The sequence below is a fragment of the Myotis lucifugus genome, unplaced genomic scaffold, assembly GCF_000147115.1.
Source record: "Myotis lucifugus unplaced genomic scaffold, Myoluc2.0 scaffold_2227, whole genome shotgun sequence".
Classification (NCBI taxonomy): domain Eukaryota; kingdom Metazoa; phylum Chordata; class Mammalia; order Chiroptera; family Vespertilionidae; genus Myotis; species Myotis lucifugus.
This window is the reverse complement of record NW_005873275.1, coordinates 1-24,208: the sequence shown is the minus strand read 5'-3', so window position 1 is coordinate 24,208 and position 24,208 is coordinate 1. Positions and strand designations below refer to the sequence as shown.

At 45.0% G+C, this 24,208-nt stretch overlaps 2 protein-coding genes across 2 annotated transcripts; one reads left to right on the top strand and one right to left on the bottom strand.

Moving 5' to 3' along the window:
• Positions 1-8,595: 8,595 nt before the first annotated feature.
• LOC102431147 (bile salt sulfotransferase-like) lies at positions 8,596-17,843 on the bottom strand. The gene is made up of 6 exons (XM_006108402.3): positions 17,652-17,843; positions 15,286-15,497; positions 13,392-13,518; positions 11,034-11,128; positions 10,163-10,343; positions 8,596-9,027 (listed from the first exon to the last, which is right to left on the bottom strand). Exons 1-6 carry the CDS (start codon positions 17,779-17,781, stop codon positions 8,915-8,917), a joined length of 858 nt encoding a protein of 285 aa, XP_006108464.1. The 5' UTR covers positions 17,782-17,843; the 3' UTR covers positions 8,596-8,914.
• A 3,213-nt stretch (positions 17,844-21,056) lies between these two features.
• Positions 21,057-23,455, top strand: LOC106695690 (bile salt sulfotransferase-like; the record flags this gene model as incomplete). The annotated part of the gene is made up of 2 exons (XM_014450422.2): positions 21,057-21,521; positions 23,247-23,455. Coding segments are annotated over exons 1-2 (339 nt in total), but the record flags the coding sequence as incomplete, so codon positions are not given.
• Between the last annotated feature and the right edge of the window lie 753 nt (positions 23,456-24,208).

Genomic DNA, 24,208 nt, shown 5'->3' with positions numbered 1-24,208 from the left:
CCCCAAGCCTCTGGCTCTCCTGCTCTGCTCTCCGCCCAGGCCTGTGTATGCAAATTAACCCACCATCTTTGTCAGGTTAATTTGTGTACTCACTCCTGATTGGCTAGTGCGTGTAGCAGAGGGATGGTCAATTTACATGTTTCTCTTTTATTATATAGGATAGGATTCTTAGCGGCTGAGACTCAGGTGGGTCGGCCAAGACTGCCTGAACCCAAATGAATGTCAGCTGGAAACCCAATAACTTTTTTTTAAAAATATATTTTATTGGGGTTTTTTACAGAGAGGAAGGGAGAGGGGTAGAGAGTTAGAAACATCGATGAGAGAGAAACATCAGTCAGCTGCCTCCTGCACACTCCTTACTGGGGATGTGCCTGCAAACAAGGTACATGCCCTTGACCGGACTCAAACCTGGGACCCTTGAGTCCACAGGCTGATGCTCTATCCACTGAGCCAAACTGATTAGGTCAGAAACTCAATCGCTTTAATCCTCTGTATATCAGAAGGGCTATATAATTTATTCAGCCTTATAGATTAGGCCAAAAAATGAATTTAAAAATTGTACTATAATTTCTCTAAGTTTAGAATGAAAATTATTCCTATTTTTTCTTTTTTTTCTTGAATAAAATGTTCCTTTTGGAGTAATTAGTAAGTTTATTTCATATAAAATAATCTCCTCCCCTCTTACATTACATACATAAATCCTCTCTCCACATTTATTGCTGACTCACTCAGTGCTAATTAGTATACTCTGTGCTTTTCATACTTTATCTCACTTTATTTTCTTTTTAATATAATTTTTTAATTTTTCAATTACAGTTGACATGCACTATTAGTTTCAGGTATTCAGCATCACAATTAGTCATTTATATAACTTACAAAGTGATCATCTTGATAAATCTAGTATCTATCTGACACCATACATAGTTATTACAATATCATTGACTACACTAGAGACCCAGTGGATGAATTCATGCACCAGTGAGGTCCCTCAGCCTGGCCTGCGGGATCAGGCTGAAACGGGCTCTCTGATATCCCCCAAGGGGTATGGATTGTGAGAAGGCACAGGTCAGGCCAAAGGACCCTACCAGTGCACGATCGGGGCCAGGGAGGGGCTGCAGGAGGGCTCCAGGGCATGTCTGGCCCATCTCGCTCAGTCCCGATTGTCTGGACCCCTGCAGTAAGCTAACCTGCTGGTCAGAGCATCTGCTCCTGGTGGTCAGGGCACATCATAGTGAGCGGTCAAGGGGCCTTGGCATATCATTAGCATATTACTCTTCGATTGGTTGAACAGACGACTGGACAACCAGACACTTAACATATTAGGCTTTTATTATATAGGACTAATGACTATATTCCCTATGTGTACTTTATATCCCATTTGTACTTCTTAATCCCTTCACTGTTTTCATCCATCCCCCACAACTTTCTCCCATCTGGAGACCGTCAAAACGTCCTCTGTACCAATGAGTCTGTTTCTGTTCTGCTTGCTTATTTTTTAAATTCCATAAGTGAAATCATCTGGCACTTGTCTTTTTCAATCTGACTTATTTCTCTCAGCGATGCCCTCCAGGCCCATCAGGTTGTTGCAGATGGCAAGATTTCATTACTTTTTATGGCCAACTAATATTCCATTGTATATGTATGCACCCTTTTTTAGCCATTCATCTGTTGATGGACACTTAGGTGCTTCCATATTTTGGCTGTCGTATATAATAAAGGGCTAATATGCAAATTGACCATCACGCCTTCACACAAGTTGGCCGCCCCATGTGGTCAAAGATGGCCACCCCCATGTGGTCACAAGATGGCCACCACAAGATGGCCGACAGGGAAGGACAGTTGTGGGCAATCAGGTCAGCAGGGGAGGGCAGTTGGGGGCGGCCAGGCCAGCAGGGGAGGGCAGTTAGGGGTGACCAGGCCAGCAGGGGAGGGCAGTTAGGGGTGACCAGGCCTGAATGGGAGGGTAGTTGGGGGGCGACCGGGCTGGCAGGGGAGGGCAGTTGGGGGGAATGAGGCCTGCAGGGGAGGGCAGTTGGGGGCAATTGGGCCAGCAGGGGAGGGCAGTTGGGGGCAATCAGGCCAGCAGGGGAGCAGTTAGGTGTTGATTGATCAGGCAGGCAGGGGAGTGATTAGGGGGTGATCAGCTGGCAGGCAGAAGTAGTTAGGGGCAATTAGGCAGGCAGGTAGGTGAGCAGTTGGGAGCCAGCAGTCCTGGATTGTGACTAGGATCGGGCCTAAACTGGCAGTCAGACATCCCTCGAGGGATCCCAGATTGGAGAGGGTGCAGGCTGGGTTGAGGGACACCCCCCCCACACATACACACAGTGCATGAATTTCGTGCACTGGTCCTGTAGTTGTAAATAATGCCGCAATGAATATATGGGTGCATATTGTCTTTGCAATTTAGCGTTTTGGGTTTCTTCAGATAAATAAATATCCAGAGCTACAGTTCCTTAGTAGGAACTGCTGATCTGCATGCTTAAATGCCTAAAAGAAATTTTTATTTATAACCTTCATTCTTCACTCAGAGAACCATGGTGGATTCGAGATCTGGAGCAGAAACAAAACTCTGTGAAATGCTGAAAGCAAGGAAGAGCTCAAAATATAATTGTATGTCCATGAGCTTAACCAACTGTCTGGGCACCTCTTTATCCAGTAAAGGTGATACATAAAGTTCACCGACACAGATACCACAAAAAAATGGGGAAGATTTTGAAAAAATATTATGACACTACTAGATGCCTAGTGCACAAAATTCGTACACAGGTGATCAGGGCCAATCTGTGAGGCGATCGGGGATCCCCCCCACACTGGCACCCGCCTTGGCTGGCCTGGGGGCAGCTCCTGTGTTGAGTGTCTGGCCCCTGGTGGTCAGTGCATGTCATAGTGACTGGTCGTTCCACCGGTCATTCCGCCGTTCGGTTGTTTTGCATATTAGGCTTTTGTTATATAGGATCATGGTGGGCCACGGGCTACAGGCAGCCTCCAGATATGTTTGGCCAACAAAGTACTTGCAAAACAATTGTGATTAGTGCCCATCACGAAAAATAGAGACACAATTCACAAAAATTGGGATTAAAAAGCAAAAACAAAAAAATTAACCATGTGACAGCACTTTGCTGGAGACCTGGGGTGACTTCCCAGTCTGTCACGACCCCATGGCTCTTTCGGTCTCGAAAGCAGCCTCCCTCATGGTCACCTGTCCGACCCTCACCTGAGCTGAGTTTGAGAACTCCCGCCAAGAAGCAACATCCTTCAGTGCTCTGAGGAGCAATTGCAGGATGTGGCCGCCAGGTGGCACCATGCTGCGTTGTTCCACCGCTAGAGGGTGTGCGAGTACTTCCCACCATCCAGCAGCTCTCAGGAAAGCAGGTCATCTCCTGAAGTCCTACTGTGTGTTGAGAGCATGGGGTGTTATTTCCTCAGGTTCTCACAAGTACACATAGTGTGTACACAGTGGTGCCTTCATGAGGCAGGTGAGGGGAGGGAGGCTCAGAGAGCAACATTGCGACTCAGTGTACCTGTAGCGGTAAAGCGGAATGAAGTTAACTAGAAGAGGACGTTCTGCCAGGAAAAGGCGGGAGCCTGCAAGCGGGCCACGTCAGAACAAAGTCTTGCAAGCAAGACTTATTGTTCAGAGGCAGAACTTTCCTTGAGGTGATAAATAGTCCATGAAGGCATGGAAAGTTCAAGGGAGGGTACACTGCTGCAGGTGGAAAGGGTCTTTGTATAACAGAGGAAATTAATAGTGTAATGTATAACTTAGCTCAGATGATCTCATAAGCATGCCTGTTAATCATTGTCACTTGCTGTACTCCATTGTTATTTGCTGTACTCCCCAAATAAAAGCCATGAGGGCTTTGGGGGCCTTTGCTACTCGCCTGAGCGAGTGGTAGCCCTCTGCTTCTCTGTATCCTGCATGTCCGGCTCATCTCAGCATCACCGTTCACAACGAACATCAATAGTACCCATGTATAAGACAGGGCAGCACATCTCTGGGCTGCCAAAACATCTCAGTGAGAGAACTATGGGTCAAGTGTTGGCAGAATTTCTGCTGAGTCGCGTGTGCTCAGCAAATGGCATTCGGTTGTTTTGTTACCCCTGCTGCTTGGTTATTATTATCAGATGCATTAGACCAGCTGTCGTTCCCCACCCCGCCCCCTTACCCAGGCTCTTTCCAGCACACAGGTGAGACCCTCGCTATGAGCTGGTCCGTGGCCACCGAGAATCAAGGCTACACTTCCCAGCCTCCCTGGCATCCAATGTTCTGGGCTATGGGACATGGACAGAGGGGTGTAGCTTTTCACCCACCCTTACCGAATCTCTCTCTCTCTCACTGTCTATTTAGGTTGCACGGCACTTGTCCAGGAACTGTCCCTGGGGTGGCCCCTGCCCTGTCTCCCCTCATCTGCCTTGTGAAGGCTTACTTGATCATGGTCCCCTGGGGTCCTGTATTTGTCCTCGTCACAGCATGTCTCACACTCTTAGGGTTGTCCATTCATTGGTCTGCCCCACCCCTGCCAACACCTCCCCACTCCAGCTGACACCCTGACCCCAGGGCTGTCAGGACCAGCCTGACAGGTTGAGCCGGGCTGAGGTAGGGAAGTGGGAATTGAGAAAAAGAAAGAAAGACAGGAAAGCGGGATCCGGAGGACTGCAGCTCATTTGAGGAACTGCAGCAAGTTTATTAACCACACAATGCTATTTATACACAAGACACTGAATAGGAGGTCTGTCAAGAGGAATGTGTTCTTTGTTCCTCTTAATCTCTAAGGGAGAGACACAGAAGGACAAATTCTCGGTACAGCAAATCTCAGTAAATAGTTAGACTTCTTGGTAAGCCATGAAAGGCTGTTCTCATTCTACAAAGGTTGCTCTCATTCTACTGATAACCGCCATCCAAACAAGTCTGGGAAAACTGTGTGGGTAAGGGTCCCAGCCTTGCTAGCCCCTTCAGGTGCAAGGACCGTGTCAGCTTACACCTGGTCCCCAACACAGGGCAGCCACAGGGAGTCCTAGGAATGAATGAGGAGCTACTTCCGGGTCTACAATTCCTGCTGTCCACCTGGGCTGCACAACTGGGGGGCCCCTTTATTTCTTTCTCCCCCTGTCCCCCCAGCTTTATCCAGATATAATTGAGATACAATATGGTGGACTGGTTGCTGCAAAACATTGCAACTAGTTTGGACCAGACCATGCCATAATTTAGTGGTTATTTCCACTTTTATGATCCTTAAGAAATGGGGGGGAAAAGAATATTGTGACTCTCTCAGATGTCTCTAGAGCAGCGGTTCTCAACCTGTGGGTCGCGACCCCTTTGGCGGTCCAACGACCCTTTCACAGGGGTCGCCTAAGACCATCCTGCATATCAGATATTTACATGACGATTCATAACAGTAGTAACATGACAGTTATGAAGTAGCAACGAAAAGGGCCAGAAGGTTGAGAACCACTGCTCTAGAACTTCTGATTCTTCTCACCTGACCTTCATGACTCTTGGAGTAGAGAGCTTATAGCCAGCTATAAAATTTCATTTTTCTTTTTTAGTAAGACCTGTTCTCTCTTTTTGATGGAAACTGGCCCCGTCCAGCACCCTGGCTCACCTGCCTCTTTCTTCCCTGTATGTTTACATCCTTAGTGAGTAGCCCTAAGGACAGTGAGGTTCTGGTGGCATCAAATAATCTCGGGAACAAAAGCCTTCTTTTTGATAGCGGCGTAGTATTCCATTGTGTAGATGTACTACAGTTTTCTAATCCACTCGTCTGTTGATGGGCACTTGGGCTGTTTCCAAATCTTAGCTATGGTGAATTGTGCTGCTATGAACATAGGGGTTCACATATCCTTTCTGATTGGTATTTCTGGTTTCTTGAGATATAGTCCTAGAAGTGGGATTACTGGGTCAAGTGGGAGTTCCATTATTAACTTTTTGAGGAAACACCATACTGTTTTCCACAGTGGCTGCACCAGTCTGATGAATATATTTCTAAACAGATGACTGTACCTTGTACTAACACATGTAACACCCCTACCTTACCTGTGAGAAAAATTCATGGCAGAGGATGAAGTTTTGTCTAAGATTCTAGAGTATCCAATACCATAGTGATTCTCTGACAACCAGAGGTGCCCAATCCTCACACTCTGCTTTCAAATATCTCCAGAAATATTTCCTATTTTTGGATTGTAACTTAAGTAATGCTTTCTTGAGGGTACCAGGACATTCTCAGAGTCAATTTGTTTTTTTTAATGTATTGATTTTAGAGAGAGAGGGAAGGAGAGAGAAACACTGATTTGTTGTTCCACTTATCTCTACATTCATTGGTTGATTCTTGTATGTGCCCTGACCGGGGATCAAACCCGCTCAACCTTGGCATATCGGGATGATGCTCTAACCAAGTGAGCTACCTGGCCAGGGCCTCTCAGGGTCCATTGTTGTGTGCCTTTAACTTGGAATCAACAGCAATATACCTGGACTGTTATGCCACACAAATATAGGGAGAGCCTAACTTTTTTAGATTTAGAAGGTAGACATTCAAGACCTTGTGTTTTCTAGTGATTCTACCCTAACACAATGTGCAGGTGAATTGTTACTCTTCCCCTCTTCTGAGGAAATTTCTTCAGCAGAAAGCATTTGTTTGTTTGTTTGTTATTTATTTATTTGAGAGAGAGAGAGACAGACACATCACTTCATTGTTACACTTACCTATGCATTCATTGGTTGATTCTTGTATATCCCCTGACTGGGGATTGAACCCGCAACCTTGGCGTATTGGGACTGTGTTCTAACCAACTGGGCTACCCAACCAGAGAGAAACCTTTATTTATCGTCTCCATTAGCTGGAGGGTGACATGAAGTGTCTAAAGAAAAATTACAATTGGCTCCAAAAAATAGTCCAATCCTTGGGTCAGATCATCTGAAATCAAGGTTTCTCAATTGGATTCTGAACGAAAGAGAAATATTTAGTCCTTTCCCTCACCCCGTGATGAAAGAGAATTAAGGGGATTTTACGGGCTTATTGGATGTTGTCATGATTGGACTCCAAGTCTCTCTTTCATTGCACAACCTTTATATGTCCTCTTAAGGGTAGAAAGCCCCACACTTTGTCACTAAATGACGAAAAGATTGAGTTCTTAGTTCAAAGGCTGTCTTCTGTCTTCGCCAGTGTAGGACAACCCAACTGTGCAAAATGGTTTTTTTGTGCCTGAAAGTCATGGAAATGCTTTGGGCATGTTTGCTTTTTTAGGAGATTATAGCCAAGATCCTGACACTGCAGCCAAAGCACATGCTTCCTGTGTGAGAGTAATGGCCACAGCTATGCCCATGGCAGATACTGAAGAATGAGTACTAGCCTTCCCTGTGACTCCCCACACCCTCTCTCTCTCTTTCTCTCATCAATTAAAAAAACACACAACATAATAGGGTTGCTCTGAGGAAAAAAGGGGGACATTCCTTTTGTTAACTACTAATATTAGGAAAAATGAAAATTTTCATTTACAACTAAAAACAAACAAGCAAACATTCCCATTTACCATTGCAACAACAGCAACAAAATAAGATACCATATGTTGTGCTTCATGCTGTAATTGTTTTATTCAAATCACATCCTAGCCAACAATTGTCTGGGAGTTGGGTAACTTATGATGAAATGTTAATATTATCTCCACCCAACATTACTATTTCCAAATGTAAATTTTAAAATAAGTTTTTATTGATGATTGGAAAGAGAGGAAGGGATAGAGAGATAGCAATATCACGCCCCACACCAGGGATTGAGCCCGCAACCCCGGGCTTGTGCCCTGACCGGGAATGGAACCGTGACCTCCTGGTTCCTAGGTCGATGCTCGACCACTGAGCCCCACCAGCTGAACTGACTTGTAATTATGATGTGGTCATTGGAGGAGGTGAGCACAGCTTTCTTTTTTTTTATATATATATATTTTATTGATTTTTTACAGAGAGGAAGGGAGAGAGATAGAGAGTTAGAAACATCGATCAGCTGCCTCCTGCACACCTCCTACTGGGGATGTGCCCGCAACCCAGGTACATGCCCTTGACCGGAATCAAACCTGGGACCCTTCAGTCCGCAGGCCGACACTCCATCCACTGAGCCAAACTGGTTCTGGCAAGCACAGCTTTCACCTACTCCGCCATCTTGAACGGGATTCTCTTTAAGCTGTAACTTTACAGACTCTTCTCAGTGGATTCCCTTCTTTGCTTAGCTGCCAAGATCTTGGTGGCTGGAAAGTGACAGGTATTGAAGGGGGTGGGGAGGAGGGAAGGTGGGCAGGGCAGGAGCAGTGCCTGGGCATTTGATCACAGGAGGAGGGTGTGCTTTAAATTTTATTTTTTAACATGGATAGAATTGCCATTTGTTTTTTAAAAAATACTGTTTGTTCTTCTGTATGTTTGAAATATGACAAAAGATTCACTTTGGGGCCGAAACCGGTTTGGCTCAGTGGATAGAGCGTCGGCCTGCGGACTGAAGGGTCCCGGGTTCGGTTCCGGTCAAGGGCATGTGCCTGGGTTGCGGGCACATCCCCAGTGGGAGATGTGCGGGAGGCAGCTGGTTGATGTTTCTCTCTCATCGATGTTCTAACTCTCTATCTCTCTCCCTTCCTCTCTGTAAAAAATCAATAAAATATATTTTAAAAAAAAAAAAGATTCACTTTGGGAAGCTGGCATGGCAGCAGAAAAGGAACATGGTTAGTGTCAATTAAGTGTGGAATGGACTGTAGACCTTGTTGGGTTAAGGCGAGGACCGGTCAATAATTGGGTTCTAGAAATCACATCTCTTGGGGTTCTACCTGGACCCACCTACTTCCTAAATATCGCTCATCATGTAGAGTTTGCTTTGTTGGGTACACAAGAACCTCAGGAAATTCAGCCTTTGCACCCCGATTCAGACACGTGAGGCCCTTATTCCCACGGGAAGAGGCCTGGGGGGACCCCGGCCATCTTCTCCTGGTAGACTTTATCGAAGGCTTCGCTCTGGGCCACTGTGAAGTGATTTTTCCAGTCGCCAATGATTCCTGTCAAACACAAAACATGAGTCCGGATCAGATTTACAGATAAGGTGCCAGGACTTGAACTTCTCTATTCATCTCTACTCTGAATCTATCTTACACCGTCAATACAAAACACACCCAGTGTAACCACGCAGTTAAAACTCAGATGCCCTTGGCTTCAATGCCAAACTGCCAGTTGCATAATAATGTAGTTGAGTTTACTGTTTGCCGTCTGTTTCACAAGACTGTTCCCAGCTCTAGCCGTTTGGCTCAGTGGACAGAGTGTCGGTCGGCCTGGGGACTGAAGGCTCCCACGTTCGATTCCAGTCAAGGTCATATATGCCTGGGTTGTGGGCTCAGTTCCCAGTAGGGGGCCTGCAGGAGGCAGCCGATCAATGATTCTCTCATCATTGATGTTTCTATCTCTCTCTTCCTTCCTCTCTGAAATCAATTTTTTAAAAAATTGTTCCCAGTACCTATCTCCTGTGACATTGTGAGGATTGAGTGATGATAAAGGCAACAAAAGCGATCGTGCCTAAAATGTAGTAATTTCTCCAATGCCTGGCACTGTGTTAGGATATTACACGTCTGCCTCATTTAACATGCAAGACATTTTTTAAATATATTTTTATATTACTAAAATATAATGTACCCACCAATGTAAACAAAAAAAAATGTATTTGTCTCTTCATTTCCCCATTTTATTCAATTCCAGGGATTTCCCCACTTTGCTTTCTTCTGCCTCCCTAAGCTATCATCAGTGGATTTCACGTAAACCCCTTTCATCTTCTCCGTTGATTCTGATGTATAAAATAAATTGTAAAATTGCCATTTTTCTGGAGCATTTTCTCAGTTTGTTGAAATTTTGCTTCCTGGCAATTGTCATCAATTTGGCTCAAATAAACTCATAAAAACTGTCAGAGAGAGAGATGTAATTCATCGGCAATGCTTCATTTTCTAAGATTTCTTTTTTTTTCCCTAAGATTTCTTTACAACCTTAGAAATACTTCAGATTATTCCTTAAACTCTCAAAGTCCTGCACAACTTATGTGATTTTAATAGAGTCAGATATTTTCATCACCCCATGTCTTAGTGCATCTATAGAAGCTGGGGAGTTCACTGTCCATTACATCCATGTGGTAAGATTAGAGACTCTTACCTTTTCTCATAAGATGTGCTTTTCTGTGGTCCATATGGATATCGGGGACTAGAGAGAAATTGCTCATTTTATTGTCTTTCATGGCCTGGAAGGTTACATTCTTGAGGACGGAGTCCAGTTCTTCTGGGCTTAGCTTCGTGCCCAAGAATTGGCTGACCTTCTCCACACTGGCCCTTATGTCCTAGAATGAGAACCACAAGAGAGAAAACATGAAATTAGCCCTGGCTGATTTGGCTCAGTGCATAGAATGTCGGCCTGCAGACTGAAGGGTCCCAGGTTCGATTCCGGCCAAGGGCACATGCCTGGGTTGCGGGCTCCATCCCCAGTAGGGGGCCTGCAGGAGGCAGCCAATCAATGATTCTCTCTCATCATTGATGTTTCTATATCTCTCTCCCTCTCCCTTGCAACATTAATAAAATATATATTTTTTTTTAAATGAAGGGATTGCCCAGCCAGCGTGGCTCAGTGGTTGAGTGTCGACCTATGAACCAGGAGGTCACAGTTCGATTCCCGCTCAGGGCACATAACCGGGTTGCAGGCTCCATCCCCGGTGGGGTGTGTGCAGGAGGCAGCCAATCAGTGATTCTCTATCATCATTGATGTTTCTATCTATCTCTCTCCCTTCCTCTCTGAAATCAATTAAAAATATATAAATTTTTTTAAAAAAACGGAGGGATTGCTGGGTCAGATGGTAACTCTATTCTTAATCATAGCAATGTACACTTGAAACCTATGTAATCTTCTTCATCAGTGTCAACCCCAATAAATTTAATTTAAAAAAATAAATACGTAAAATTAAAGTATGGAAGGAAGGTAGACAGCCATGAATGGAGTTGGAGAGAGTGACATTTTTGGTAGAAGAATTAATTACCTGATGCAGCTCCTCATATAACATAAATAGGAAATTCTCTTTTCCTCTCATCTGAAGCCAGCCTCCAACATGGTCAAACCATGAGCCATATGGCACTGCAAGAGAAGCCAGGAGAGAAGGTGAGTAGCTCGTGCTTCTGAGCCCCATTGGCTACGCCCGTGGTAGGCAAACCACGGCTCGCGAGCCACATGCGGCTCTTTGGCCCCTTGAGTGTGGCTCTTCCACAAAATACCACGAGCGGGCACGCACGTACAGTGGGATTGAAACTTCGTGGCCCATGCGCAGAAGTCGGTATTCTGTGGAAGAGCCACACTCAAGGGGCCAAAGTGCCGCATGTGGCTCGCGAGCCGCGTTTTTGCCGACCACTGGGCTAGGCAACGCTGCTCATGTCAGCCACGCCTTCGGAAGTTTGATCAGCAAGTAGGAGACACCTGCACCCTTTTCCGATGCCATCAGTATTTGATTGAGCAAGAGACTTCAAGTGCTGGCAATTCTTGTCCTCTCCTTTTTCATGAGAAAGAAAATTCTGCATTTTATTGTCCTCGATAAGCAAACAAGTAGGGTGCTCTATAGGTTACCCCGTGTTAAGATGAGCATCCAGATCTCCCTGTGAGAAAAAAGAGATTTTGAATTTTAAAGAGAATTTAGTTGGGAAATGAAAAGCAGAACTCAAATTCCACCTCGTTTGAAGTCAATATCTTTGGTGTTTTGTGTTGTGTGTGTTGTGTGTGTGTGTGTGTGTGTGTGTGTGTGTGAGTGTGCGTGTGGTGTGTGTGTGTGTATGTTTCCTGATGTGATTTAAATGATGTAATTACGTGTAGACAGCACATGTTTTTGCCTCTCCTTCACTCACCCCATGCCTTTGGGACAGCACGTCTTTTTTTTTTTTTTTTAATAATAATTTTTATTTCTTAAAGTATTACAAATAGTATTACATATGTCTCCTTTTTTCCCCCCCTTGACATTCCCCCGACCCCTACCCCCCGCCCCCCCGCCCCGTGTCTTGTGTCCATTGGTTAATCCTATATGCATGCATATAAGTCCTTCAGTTGGTCTCTTAATCCCCCCCCCCAACCTCCCCAGGCTTCCCACTGTAGTTTAACATTCTGTTCAATGTTGCTCTGCTTCTGTATCTACCCCCTGTTCATCAGTCCATACTGGTCCCCTTTATTTGTCCCAACCTCACTGGAGTAGTCTCAACCTCACCAGGGCCGTCTGAGCCTCACCAAGGCCGTTTCAACCTCACCGGGGCCGTCCCTACCTCACGGGGGCCGTTTCAACCTCACCGGGGTTGTCCCTACCACACCGGGGCCGTTTCAACCTGACCGGGGTTGTCCCTACCACACCGGGGCCGTTCCGACCTGACTGGGGTCGTCCCTACCTCACGGGGGCCGTTTCAACCTCACCGGGGTCGTCCCTACCACACCGGAGCTGTTTCAACCTGACTAGGGTTGTCCCTACCTCACGGGGGCTGTTTCAACCTCACCGGGGTCGTCCCTACCACACCGGGGCCGTTTCGACCTGCCCAGGGTCGTCCCTACCTCACGGGGGCCGTTTCAACCTGACCGGGGTTGTCCCTACCACACCGGGGCCGTTTCGACCTGACCAGGGTCGTCCCTACCTCACGGGGGCCGTTTCAACCTCTCCGGGGTCGAGGGACAGCACGTCTTACAGGAATTTTGTTTCTGCCACACGTTCTCTCTATTCAGATGAATGTAGCTGGGGGATCACATGTCAAGTGCGCCTGTCACTTTGATATTGTTGATTTGTTCCAAATAAGCTAGTTGACAAATAAGGGCCATTTCGATAGCTTTATATGCTTATCTTCTATCTCTCTCTCTCTCCCCCCCCCACTTTCCTGAGCGATTCCCCATGAGGGACTACACGGGGGTCACTGAACCCCTTAATCAAGAGTTATTTCCGGCCCTAAACGGTGTGGCTCAGTGGCTAGAGCATTGGCCTGTGTACTGAAGGGTCCCGGGTTCGATTCTGGTCAAGGCCATGTACCTTGGTTTCGGGCACATCCCCAGTAGGGGGTGTGCAGGAGGCAGCTGATAGATGTTTCTCTCTCATCGATATTTCTAACTCTCTATCCCTCTCCCTTCCTCTCTGTAAAAAAATCAATAAAATATATTAAAAATAAATAAATAAAATAAAGTAAATATATTTATATAAAAAAAATGTTATGGGAGCAAAGCATGTTGACAAAGGTTCTATGTAAATGGGACTTGCTCAGATTCCACAACATCGAGGTTGGATTGCAATGTCGTTGTATAAACCATAAGAAATTAAGACCTGGATGTGAGGGGCAGGAGCTCCACCCTTCCACCTAGAATCCTTATTTCGAGTCACACTCACCATTTCCTTGAAGGAACCATTCAAAATATTCTTCAAGTGAGCCTGGATTTTTGGTGGCCTTGATCGCTTTCCAGAAATAGTAACCAGAAATAAGAATATCTCTGGGATTTCTCGTGATGTAGACACACTCAAATGAAGAAAAAAAAAAAGGAAATAAGAAAAATAGGTATACTCATTCTCACTGCCCTGAAATTTTTGCAAGTCAAGAAAAATTCAATTCTCATTAAAGTGTTGAGCTTCAATCTAATCTTCTTTCATTCACTCATTTAACAAAATATTGAGAACCCACCATATGACAGACACTTACTCAGGCTTTACAGAGCGAACAGTGAGAAACGTGTGGATCATTTTGGTTCTCAAGGACGTTATGACACAATGAATGGAGAAGTTTTCTAAAGGTTTCTCGGGGGGGGGGGGAATAATGCTATTCCATTTTGGCACCACTGACTAAGAAGCCCTGAGTGCGAATTAAACATCCTGAGTTTTGTTGGGACTTTGACAGTGACACCCTACTCTGTGTTCTTCCAGGAAGTTCATGTTCTGGGCTTCTGTTGATTTTCCTAGAAATTCCTACCACACCAGCATTTCCCAGATAGGGATCAGGCAGATGTGAATGGTCTTTATAAATTTCAAAATGGTGGCATGAATAGACTCATCATGCTGCTTTAAGTGGTGCAAACTCAAGAGATAAAAAACGAACTTGCACGTTTCTCCAATGTTTCCTCAAAGAGTGAAGGACAGGTACAGGGGAAGAAGTAAGTAGGGCGGTCTCAGCTTCTAAGCTCTGCTCTGTGTTTGCCTTTCATGTGTACAAAAGAGAGTCATAGAGACTTGGAGAAGACTTCCCTATAACAAGTCATTTTTTGTTTTTTCTGGGATTTTTTTTTTTGTTGCCATTGTTCATAAGTCATTAAGGAAAGTTATATGCGAGAGATCATGATGGAAATCTATGCAAGAAAGTCTCAGGACTAGTAGGATTTGTGTCCTCAGTGAAGAGGAGGGAGAGAGGCAGCCGAGTTCAGCCAGTGCATAAGAGAGGGTCATTGCAGTGAACCGCTCAGCACTAAAAGGCAAAGTTTCTGTTGAGAATTCAGTTGATAGTCTTATGGGAGCTCCCTTGTACGTAACTAATTGCTTTTCTCTTGCTGCTTTTAAGATTCTCTCTTTGCCTTTAGCCTCTGGCATTTTAACGTTGATGTGTTTTGGTGTGGGCCTCTTTGGGTTCGTTTTGTTTGGAGCTGTTTGCACTTCCTGGATTGTATGTCTGTTTCCTTCACCAGGTGGGAAAGTTTTCAGTTATTATCTCTTCCAATATTTTCACAATAAATCTAGTAATGTCACATCCCGTAAGATTGTTTGAAGGTGTTTCATACAATGTGAATAATATTTTTGGTGTCGTATGTTTTAAACTGTAATCTCAGATGAGGCAGAATGCACATTGATAGCCCAGGATCACTCACTGTTAAAGTCTTCCTTTCGAGCTCCTGAAATGACACATTGGAGGGCTGTAGATCTACTGAATGGAAACGACTTGCCCAACATTGATCGTGTCATGATTGGAAAAGCCCTCCTGGAGTTTCAAAGGTGAGTGCCAAACTCACATCTCCTCTGAAACTTAGGTGCTGGTTTACGATTGAGATGCCTCCCCCATGGCCACGTCCATGTTGAGGACCGTGGTGTTGGCGATGCAGCCGGGATTTTTTTTTTTTAAACTAAAGGCTGAGTGTCCTCTGGAGCAATACCAGGGAGACTGTCTGGAACAGGACACGGTGCCTTGGAGCAAGCCTTTAACATATCTTCCTTTACTGAACCACATGTTAGCCGTGTCCTGAGAACATGGGCATCCTGGACACCCCGAGAAGGGATCCAAACGGACATTGTGTTATGGGCTCACCTTGGCCTTGGACTTGAAGATGGACTTGGGGAAGAATTGAATGGGGAGGTGGGAGGTATAGAAGCGTGGGTCTTCCTGCTGCTGCTTTATATCTTCAAGCCCGAAAGTGTTGTCTAGCCATGGTGAACGTTTCCACTTGACCACTGATTGCACCCAGCTGGGATCTCCCCTGGTGTGGACCAGATGGATGAGCTCCGATATCCAGTTGGTTCCTGTAGAGCAAAAGAACACAGTGTCACCTATTTCAATCTGACTTTTGACTCCATCACTACATTGTGTTTGTTTATTTATTTGCTTACTTACTTATTTATTAAATATGCACCTATCACTTTGCCATTTCAAAACCTTTCTTGGAATTACGTTGTCTTTGGACAATTTCCTAATGCCTCACCATGACTTCAAGATTCCTCATTGATCCCAGCTGGCCTGGCTCGGTGGTTGAGACAGATACATGGAAAAACAGAAGTAGCCAGCACAGGGAATAGAATCAGTAATATTGTAATCAGTATGGATGGGGCCAAGTGGGGACTGGGGATATTCGGGGGTGGGGGGTGTCAATTTGTAAGAACATAAACGTCCAATCACTATGCTGTGCACCTGAAACTAATATACGGTATGTCCGCTATCATCAAGAAATGAATTACCGCCCTTCCGGTTTGACTCAGTGGATAGAGCGTCGTCCTGGGGACTAAAGGATCCCAGGTTCGATTCCAGCCAAGAGCACATGCCCGGGTTGCGGGCTCGATCCCCAGTAGGGGGTGTGCAAGGGACAGCTGATCAATGATTCTCTCATCATTGATGTCTCTCTCTCTCTCTCCCTCTCTCTTCCTTTCTGAAATCAATAAAAATATTTTTTCAAAAAAGAGCCCAGCTGGTGTTGAGCAGTGGTTGAGCATTGGCCTATGAACCAAGGAGGCCACGGTTCAACTCCCGGTCAGGACATATGCCTGGGTTGCAGGCTCGATCCCCAGTGTGGGGCATGCAGAAGGCAGCCGATTTATGATTCTCTCTCATCATTGATGTTTCTATCTCTCTCTTCTCTCCCTTCCTTTCTGAAATCAATAAAAATATATATATTTTTAAAAATCAATGGAAAAAGTATCCTCCAATGAGGATTAACAATAATAATAAAATTCCACATTGATTTTTCCATTTAAACACATCCAGTCTCATCTCCTGATACTACACTCTCCCTATTCTCCACAAAGTTGTTGTTGTTTTTTTCAGGTTCCTGACTATCCCTCCATATATTTCAAATCTAGACCATTCCACATGTAACCCACCCTGTTCTGTTCCCTCTCCAACTCTGACAAAGACTCTATCTTTGATAGAACGTTAGCCAGACTCTTCTGAGTCCTGTACATGACTAGGTCTTGACCTGGGTGGTCTGTGACCGTCCTTGCTGAGCCAAGTTTAGTGAGAATTTTTATAAATCAATCATGGGAATCCTTTCACCCTGGGTAGCTTACCAAGGTCCCCATCCCCCATCCTTGATGTCCAACGCCTTGGCTTGTCTTCGCATGGATCTTGTTAGGCCGTTTTTGCGAGAATTTTCTAACCCTTCATGTCTAATTAAATCCTCTTAGTAATTTTGCATCCACTGACCTCACTCTGCTCATTACTTACAACTCCCCACTGGCTGTTATTTTCAGAGTTGATTTTAGTGTCTCTCTCTCTCTCTCTCTCTCTCTCTCTCTCTCTCTCATTGCACTAATCTTGAATAAAGTCTTTCTGCCCATTTTATCAAATGTCAGAACATATGTATTTGCTCCTCACAGTATTACATTTGCTGTGGACATCACAGGATAGATGGCTCCTTCTGCCAAGATTCTCAGGTATCCAGTCCCCCATATTTATTTTTTTGTTTTGTTAATCCTCACCCAAAGATAGTTTTCCATTGATTTTTAGAGAGAGTGGAAAGGGAAGGAGGGTTGGAGAGAGAGAGAGAGAGACATTGATATGAGAGAGACACATTAATTGGTTACTTCCCACACGCACCCTGACTGAGGCCGGGGATCATACTTGCAACCCAAGTACATACCCTTGACTGAGGATCAAACCCAAGATGCTTCAGTGCACAGACCAACATTCTAACCATTTAACCACACCAGCCAGAGCACCTGTCCCTTTTAAACACCCATCGCAATCACCTGAATCTCTGCCTTAGCCTCTTCATCCATAAGGCTCTCTATAGCTCTACAGTGCCCTGGTGGTCACATCCCTTTATATCATAATTGCCTGCATGAACCCCCTCTTTCTGGAGTGCAACCACACGGTCACCAAAGCATACTCAAAGGTGAGGCATAGAGAAGGCACACCTTGGGTAACCCCATTCCCCACCTCAATGTCTCATCCCACTTTCTTACCTGACTTTGGGTAAGAAATTATGATGATATCTTCATCCCTTGCCACAAATTCATCCTGCATAGATCTGAGGTCTTCCATGGTAGTTGTGGGGAAAGGAATCCCTTCAATCCACACGTAATCTCCAGCCATTCCCAACGCCAGCGTTCCAAGCTTGGTCTGGTTGTTCCAGCCACAGCAATAGAAGACAGACACTCGGCTTCCTGGTTATGATTCAGATCTTATCTATCTACACTAATAAAAGGGCAATATGCTAATTAGACCAGACATCTTCCGGATATCCTTCCAGACAAAGCCACAGTGGCAGGGGCCAAGGCAGAGGTGGTTAGGGGGAATCAGGCCAGCAGGGGAGAGCAGTTAGGGGGTGATCAGGTTGGCAGTGGAGGGCTCTTAGGGGCAGTTAATATTTTCTATAATATTTTAACTATTTTATTTTAACTTTTTTTTAAGTGAACATGTTTTTTATAAATTAAAAAATAACAGAATTTTAATGACCAACAAACGTAATCTTTGAAATGTTTACTTTAATATGTAAACATTATGTTTAATTTTATGTTATGTGAATTTCATTTCAATAAAAAAATTTCCCAACATTGAAAATCAACATGAAAGAAATTTAAAATTGCCAAACTGTATTAGAAATTATCTCAGAATAAATATTAGGAAATTTATAACTTTGAAAGTTGAATGTCATTGAGCAGGTTGAATTTGAGGCAGTGTTGTTTTACTTTATTTTTATTTTATTTAAATACTAGTGGCCCAGTACACAAAATTCGTGCATGGGAGGAAGGGTGTCCCTCAGCCCGGCCTGCACCCTCTCGCAATCTGGGACTGCTGGCTCCTAACTGCTGACCTGCCTGCCTGCCTGTAACCAGTCTGGTCAGTTCCTCTCCCGGATCCATAATGAATGTTCCTTGCAGGAATCCACATGGGCTTGGAGGAGTTTTCTGGAAATACACAAGCATATCCCCGACCAAAGGTTAACAAGGGGTCAGGGCCCTTCCGTAAGCCAGACTTGGGATCTTTCCATTTTTTAGGCAAATGAGTCACACCCTTTTATAATATTAAAATCTTTGAGCATTAATATAATTTCATATTTTTTTCTGATCATTTGTATAATAAATGTGTATGTATTGTAAAGTATATATATTCTGCATAGAAATGTATGTCTATATAAATGTCTATCTATAGATAAATTTTATATATATATATAAAAGCCTAAGTGACCGCCAAAACCTCTGGCAGATAAAGAAAAGAGAAAGAAATCTAAGTATGTCATTACAGCAAATCATCAAATCACAAGAAAAGGGAAGGAATCAGAAAACAATGAACAGAATGGCAATAACAAGGCCATAACTATCTGTAGTTACTTTTAATGCAAAAGAACTAAATTCTCCAATCAGAAGACAAATGGCTGAGTGGATTTTTTTTAAAAAAAAACCTACGTATTGCTGCCTGCAACAGACTCACTGATTTCAAACTATATGCTGTAGGCATAACACATAAATAAACATGAAGTGGCCAAATAGCACTCCATTGTGTCAATGTACCATAGCTTTTTCATCCACTCATTTACTCACAGGCACTTGGGCTGTTTCCAAGTCTAGACTATTGAAAATAACACCGCAATAACCATATTGGTAAACATATTCTTTCAAATTAGTGTTTGAGTTTCTTCAGAATAAATTCCCAGAAGGTTGTATCCGGTAGCGTGATACATCCAACTGGGTTCTTTCCCTAGATTGCTGTTGCTATTTGGGGTCTTTTGTGGTTCCAAATAAAATTTGGAGTGTTTGTTCCAGTTCTGTGAAATACGCCATTGGTATTTTGATAGGAATTGCGTTGAATCTAGAGATTGCTCTGGTGCTGTGGACATTTTCATGAGGTTAATACTTCCTATTCATGGCCACAGTATATGCTTTCATTTATTTGTTACCTTCTTCCATTTTTTTCTTCGGTATCTTATACATTTCTGAGTACAGGTCTTTTATTGGCTTGGTTAAATTTATTGAAGGCTGAGTCATAAGGCAGTTCCGTCTTGGATTTTTTGAGGAACCTCCATTCTGTTTTCCATAATGGCCGGGCCAGTCTCCATTTCCACCAACAATGCACAGTGACCCTCTTTTCTCCACGTCCTCACCAGCACTCGTTGTTTAGTAACTTACAGATGATAGCCATTCTGACAGGTTCCGACAGGTGATGTATCCTCGTGGTTTTAACTTGCATCTCTCTGATAATCAGTGGCACCGAGTATCTTTTCATACATCTATTGGCCATCTGTATGTCCTCTTTGGCGAAGTGCCTGCTCAGGCCTGTTGCCCATTCTTTAATTGGATTTTTTTTTGTCTTCCTTCAGTTCAGTTGTATGAGTTTTTCATGCATTTTGTAAATTAACCCCTTATCGCCCTAACCGGTTTGGCTCAGTGGATAGAGCGTCGGCCTGCGGACTGAAGGGTCCCAGGTTCGGTTGCGGTCAAGGGCATGTGCCTTGGTTGCGGGCACATCTCCTGTAGGGCGTGTGCAGGAGGCAGCTGGTCGATGTTTCTCTCTCATCGATGTTTCTAACTCTCTATCCCTCTCCCTTCCTCTCTGTAAAAAAATCAATAAAATGTATTTTTAAAAAAAAGACTGTACACGTTCTGCCCAGGCCTACACGTGGGAACATCAGACAGACCGCCAGTCATGGGTGAACATGGCTCAGACATTTTCAATGGACCAAAGAGAACACAAATCGAACCTGATTCTCTTAGAAAATCACCATTTTCATGGGCTCTCTATATACCATTTGATTGGAGGTGTTCACAATTCAAGCCATAATTCACTGTGAACCTGAGAGAAATTGTCCCCAGCATGAGGATAATTAAGTGGCAGGGAAAGAACTTAAGTGTTTTTTTTGTTTGTTTTTGTTCCCTCTCCCCCCCCCCCCAGCCCCCGGAAATGGCCTTTAAGGGAAAAGGCATTCATCTCTCTCTATTCTCTCTCTGTCTGTGAACCTCCAGGAGCTCCCCATGATGCAATGAGTCGCTGAGTCTTCACAAAATGTTCTGAGTATTGATGTTCTTGGTGAACGGAGGCGCAGAGATGAGTCGGACGACAGGATACGGAGAAGCAGAGGGCTACCGCTCGCTCAGGCGAATAGCAAAGATCCTCTGATTCCTTATGGCTTTTATTGGGGGTGAGCACAGCAAATAACAATGGAGTACAGCAAGTGACAATGATTAACAATGGGGTACAGCAAGTGACAATGATTAACAATGGGGTACAGCAAGTGACAATGATTAACAAACATGCTTTATGAAATCATCAAAGCTAAGTTATACATTACACTATTAATTTCCTATATTATATAAAGACTCTTTCCACCTGCAGCAGTGCACCCTCCCCTGAACTTTCTTTGCCCTCATGGACTATTCATCACGTCAAGGAAAGTTCTGCCTCGGAACAATAAGTCTCGCGTGCAAGACTTTGTTCTGACGCGGCCTGCGTGCAGGCTCACGCCTTCTCCTGGCAGAGCGTCCTCTTCTAGTTAACTTCTTTCCGCTTGACCGCTACATCTGAGGTCTCGGATGATGACTCAGGCGCAGGCTGTGACTCTCCCCGGTTCATGGCCCTCAGGCAGGAGCCTTGGGTGGCTCTGCCCTCTATATTACCACCTGGCTCCAAACCCAGGAAGCAGAGCGGCTGTCCCTGAGGCGCAAGCCAGAGCACACAGGCCAAGCTGCTGGAACGCCTGTGGTCTGAGATGGCTGCAGATTACTTTCGGATGGAAGGGATCCCCTTGTACACAGATATTATCTCAGACGTGAGGTCTTTGCGGGATGAATTCGCGGTCAGGGATGAGGATGTCATCATACTGTCCTACCCAAAGTCAGGTAAGGGGGCAGGGCCAGAAACAGGAGGTGGGGAGCTGGGTTACCCATTTAGGACCATAATTCAATACCTGAGGTGGGAAGATTCTCATGACTGACTCAGCAGGAGTCTTGCTACACGCGTGCAATGCTGGGCACAGGAAGCCAACGTCTACGTCTACGTCTGGTCAAGAAAATGGCTCAGAGGAGTCTGATTAAAATTCAATCACAAGGAGAGACTTGGTCAGCGTTGAAGAGAGAAGAGAGCAGGCCGGGTTACCTGTGAAATGGAGCAGATTGGAGAGACACTGAGGGCTGGTCAAGAACCTAAAACAACAGGGGGAAGAGTAGGGACAGGGAGTAGCAGGAGGTGAGGCTGGTTGGGTTTGAGTGGGAAATGATTGAGGAACCAGAAATTCATCTTAAAGATTCAGGAAGTTATCCCAAGGCCATGTAATCCCATGGAGATCACTTTTTTTTTTAAAGATGATGTGTTTATTTTTAAATAATTATTTATTGTTGAAAGTATTACATATGTTCCCCCTTTCCCCCCTCATTGATCCCCTCCAGCCCGCCCCCACCCCCCACCTTCACCACCTTATTGTCTGTGTCCATGGGCCATGCATAGATGCACACAAGGTGTTTGGTTGATCACCTCCCCCACCTTCCCTCCGAGATTCCATACTCTATTCCATGCTTCCAGGAAGATCATTGAAATGGCGAAATGGCAGGTGCATTTGAGCAAAGATCACTACGTGCTCTCTACAGTGAAGGAATTCTAAGAGAAAAAAAAAATGAGTAGGAAGCAAGAGATGCGATTAAGACTTGAGAATTCTATGTCAGCAGGTGAGTCCATTGACAACTCTGATCAGACTAGGAGAGTGAGAGAGGAACAAGGACCAAGCAATGTTTGGGCAGCGAATTCAAAGTGATTTATTGATTTTTAAAAGTCACAGCATTTCTGAACAATTTCAAGCACCAGAGACGCTGGCCTGGCTACTACATTTTGGGGTGTGTGGAGACGTTACTGTTGTGAATATTGGAAATAATATGAAAAAGACAATAAAACATGACCGGGGAAATGTAAATAGTTAGAAAAGGCATTTGTGCAGTGGTTCGACAGTAGATGGAGGGTGTTGGTTAAGAAGATTTGGAGCAACCAATGGACATAAGACACTGGGGAGTAGGGGAGGCCAGGGGATTGTCAAGGGCGGGGGGAAAAAAGGAGACATATGTAATACTCTTTGTAATACTTTAAGCAATAAAACAATAAAAAAATAAAAATAAAAGAGAAGATTTGGAGCAGGCCCTAGCTGGTTTGGCTCAGTGAATAGAATAGTGGCCTGCAGACTGAAGGGTCCCTGGTTCAATTCCGGTCAAGGGCACGTACCTTGGTTGTGTTTCTTTCCTCACCCTGGTCAGGGCATGTGTGGGAGGAAACCTATTGATGTGTCTATCTCACGCGCCTGCCTCTCTCTCTCTCTCTCTCTCTCTCTCTCTCTCTCCCCTGCCTCCCTTCCTCCTTCCCTCTCTCCCTTCCCCTCTCTCTAAATGGAAAAAAATATCATAAAGAAAAGGGGGGGGGGAAATGAAGGATCCATTGAATGTGGCCAAAAGGAAGTTAAGATGAGAAAGAAGCCATCAGCTTGATTCATGGACAAGGGCGACATGGCTGAGATGACCGTGTCTTTAATATGTCACAGTGCCACCCAAGGCCGATGAATGTCGGACACGCTCTCCCTCCTCCAGGAACCAGCTGGATAAAGGAGATCGTCAACCTGCTCCACGCCGGGGGAGACCCCAGCTGGGTGCAGTCTGTGGTCAGCTGGGGCCGTTCACCGTGTGTGGAGACCCGGGAAGGGCTCGAACTCACCAAGAAGCAGCAAGACCCGGGCTCCTACTCCTCCCACCTCCCCGTGCAGCTCTTCCCCAAGTCACTCTTCACGTCCAAGGCCAAGGTGAGCTCACAATGCCATGTCCGTTTGCATCGCTCCGCGGGCTGCCGCGTTTTAGACCATGGCTAACACATGACTCAGTAAAGTGAGATGGTTTAAAACCCTGTTCCAAGATACAGTGCCCCGAGCACACTCGGTCAGTAGTTAACCAGCATTTGTATTTCAGGGGAAATGAAGGATTGTCACCCATCTTTTGAATATATATATTAGAAGCCCACTGCAGGAAAATTTCTGCAAGAATAGGGCTTCCTCAGGCCAATCGCGTCGCCAAGCCCCACTGCCCAGGGCCGCACATGGGGGTCCCAGCTGGCGGCAGGGCTTAGGCGGCACCCGGGGGCCCGGATGGCAGCTCACGCTGGCCCGCCCTGCCTGCAGTATGCAAATTAGCCGCCATCTTTGTTGATGGGTAATTTGCATATCATGCTGATTAGCCTGTGGGAGGCGTAGTGAAGTTACGGTCCATTACCATGTTTGTCTATTATTAGATAGGATGTATATTTTTTTTAAATATATTTTATTGACTTTTTACAGAGAGAAGTGGAGAGGGATAGAGAGTTAGAAACATCGATGAGAGAGAAACATTGATCAGCTGCCTCCTGCACATCTCCCACTGGGGACGAGCCCGCAACCAAGGTACATGCCCCTGACCAGAATCGAGCCTGGGACCCTCCAGTCCGCAGGCCAAGGCTCTATCCACTGAGCCAAACCAGCCAGAGCTAAGAATATTTTTTTTTTATTTGATTTCAGAGAGGAAGG

Coding starts and splice junctions, on each gene's coding strand:
- LOC102431147 (XM_006108402.3), bottom strand. CDS start 17,781: ATGGCTGGAGATTACGTGTGGATTGAAGGGATTCCTTTCCCCACAACT. Junction 15,498..17,651: donor AATTTCTTACCCAAAGTCAG/GTAAGAAAGTGG, acceptor TTTGCTCTACAG/GAACCAACTGGATATCGGAG. Junction 11,129..13,391: donor ATGGTTCCTTCAAGGAAATG/GTGAGTGTGACT, acceptor CTTCTCTTGCAG/TGCCATATGGCTCATGGTTT.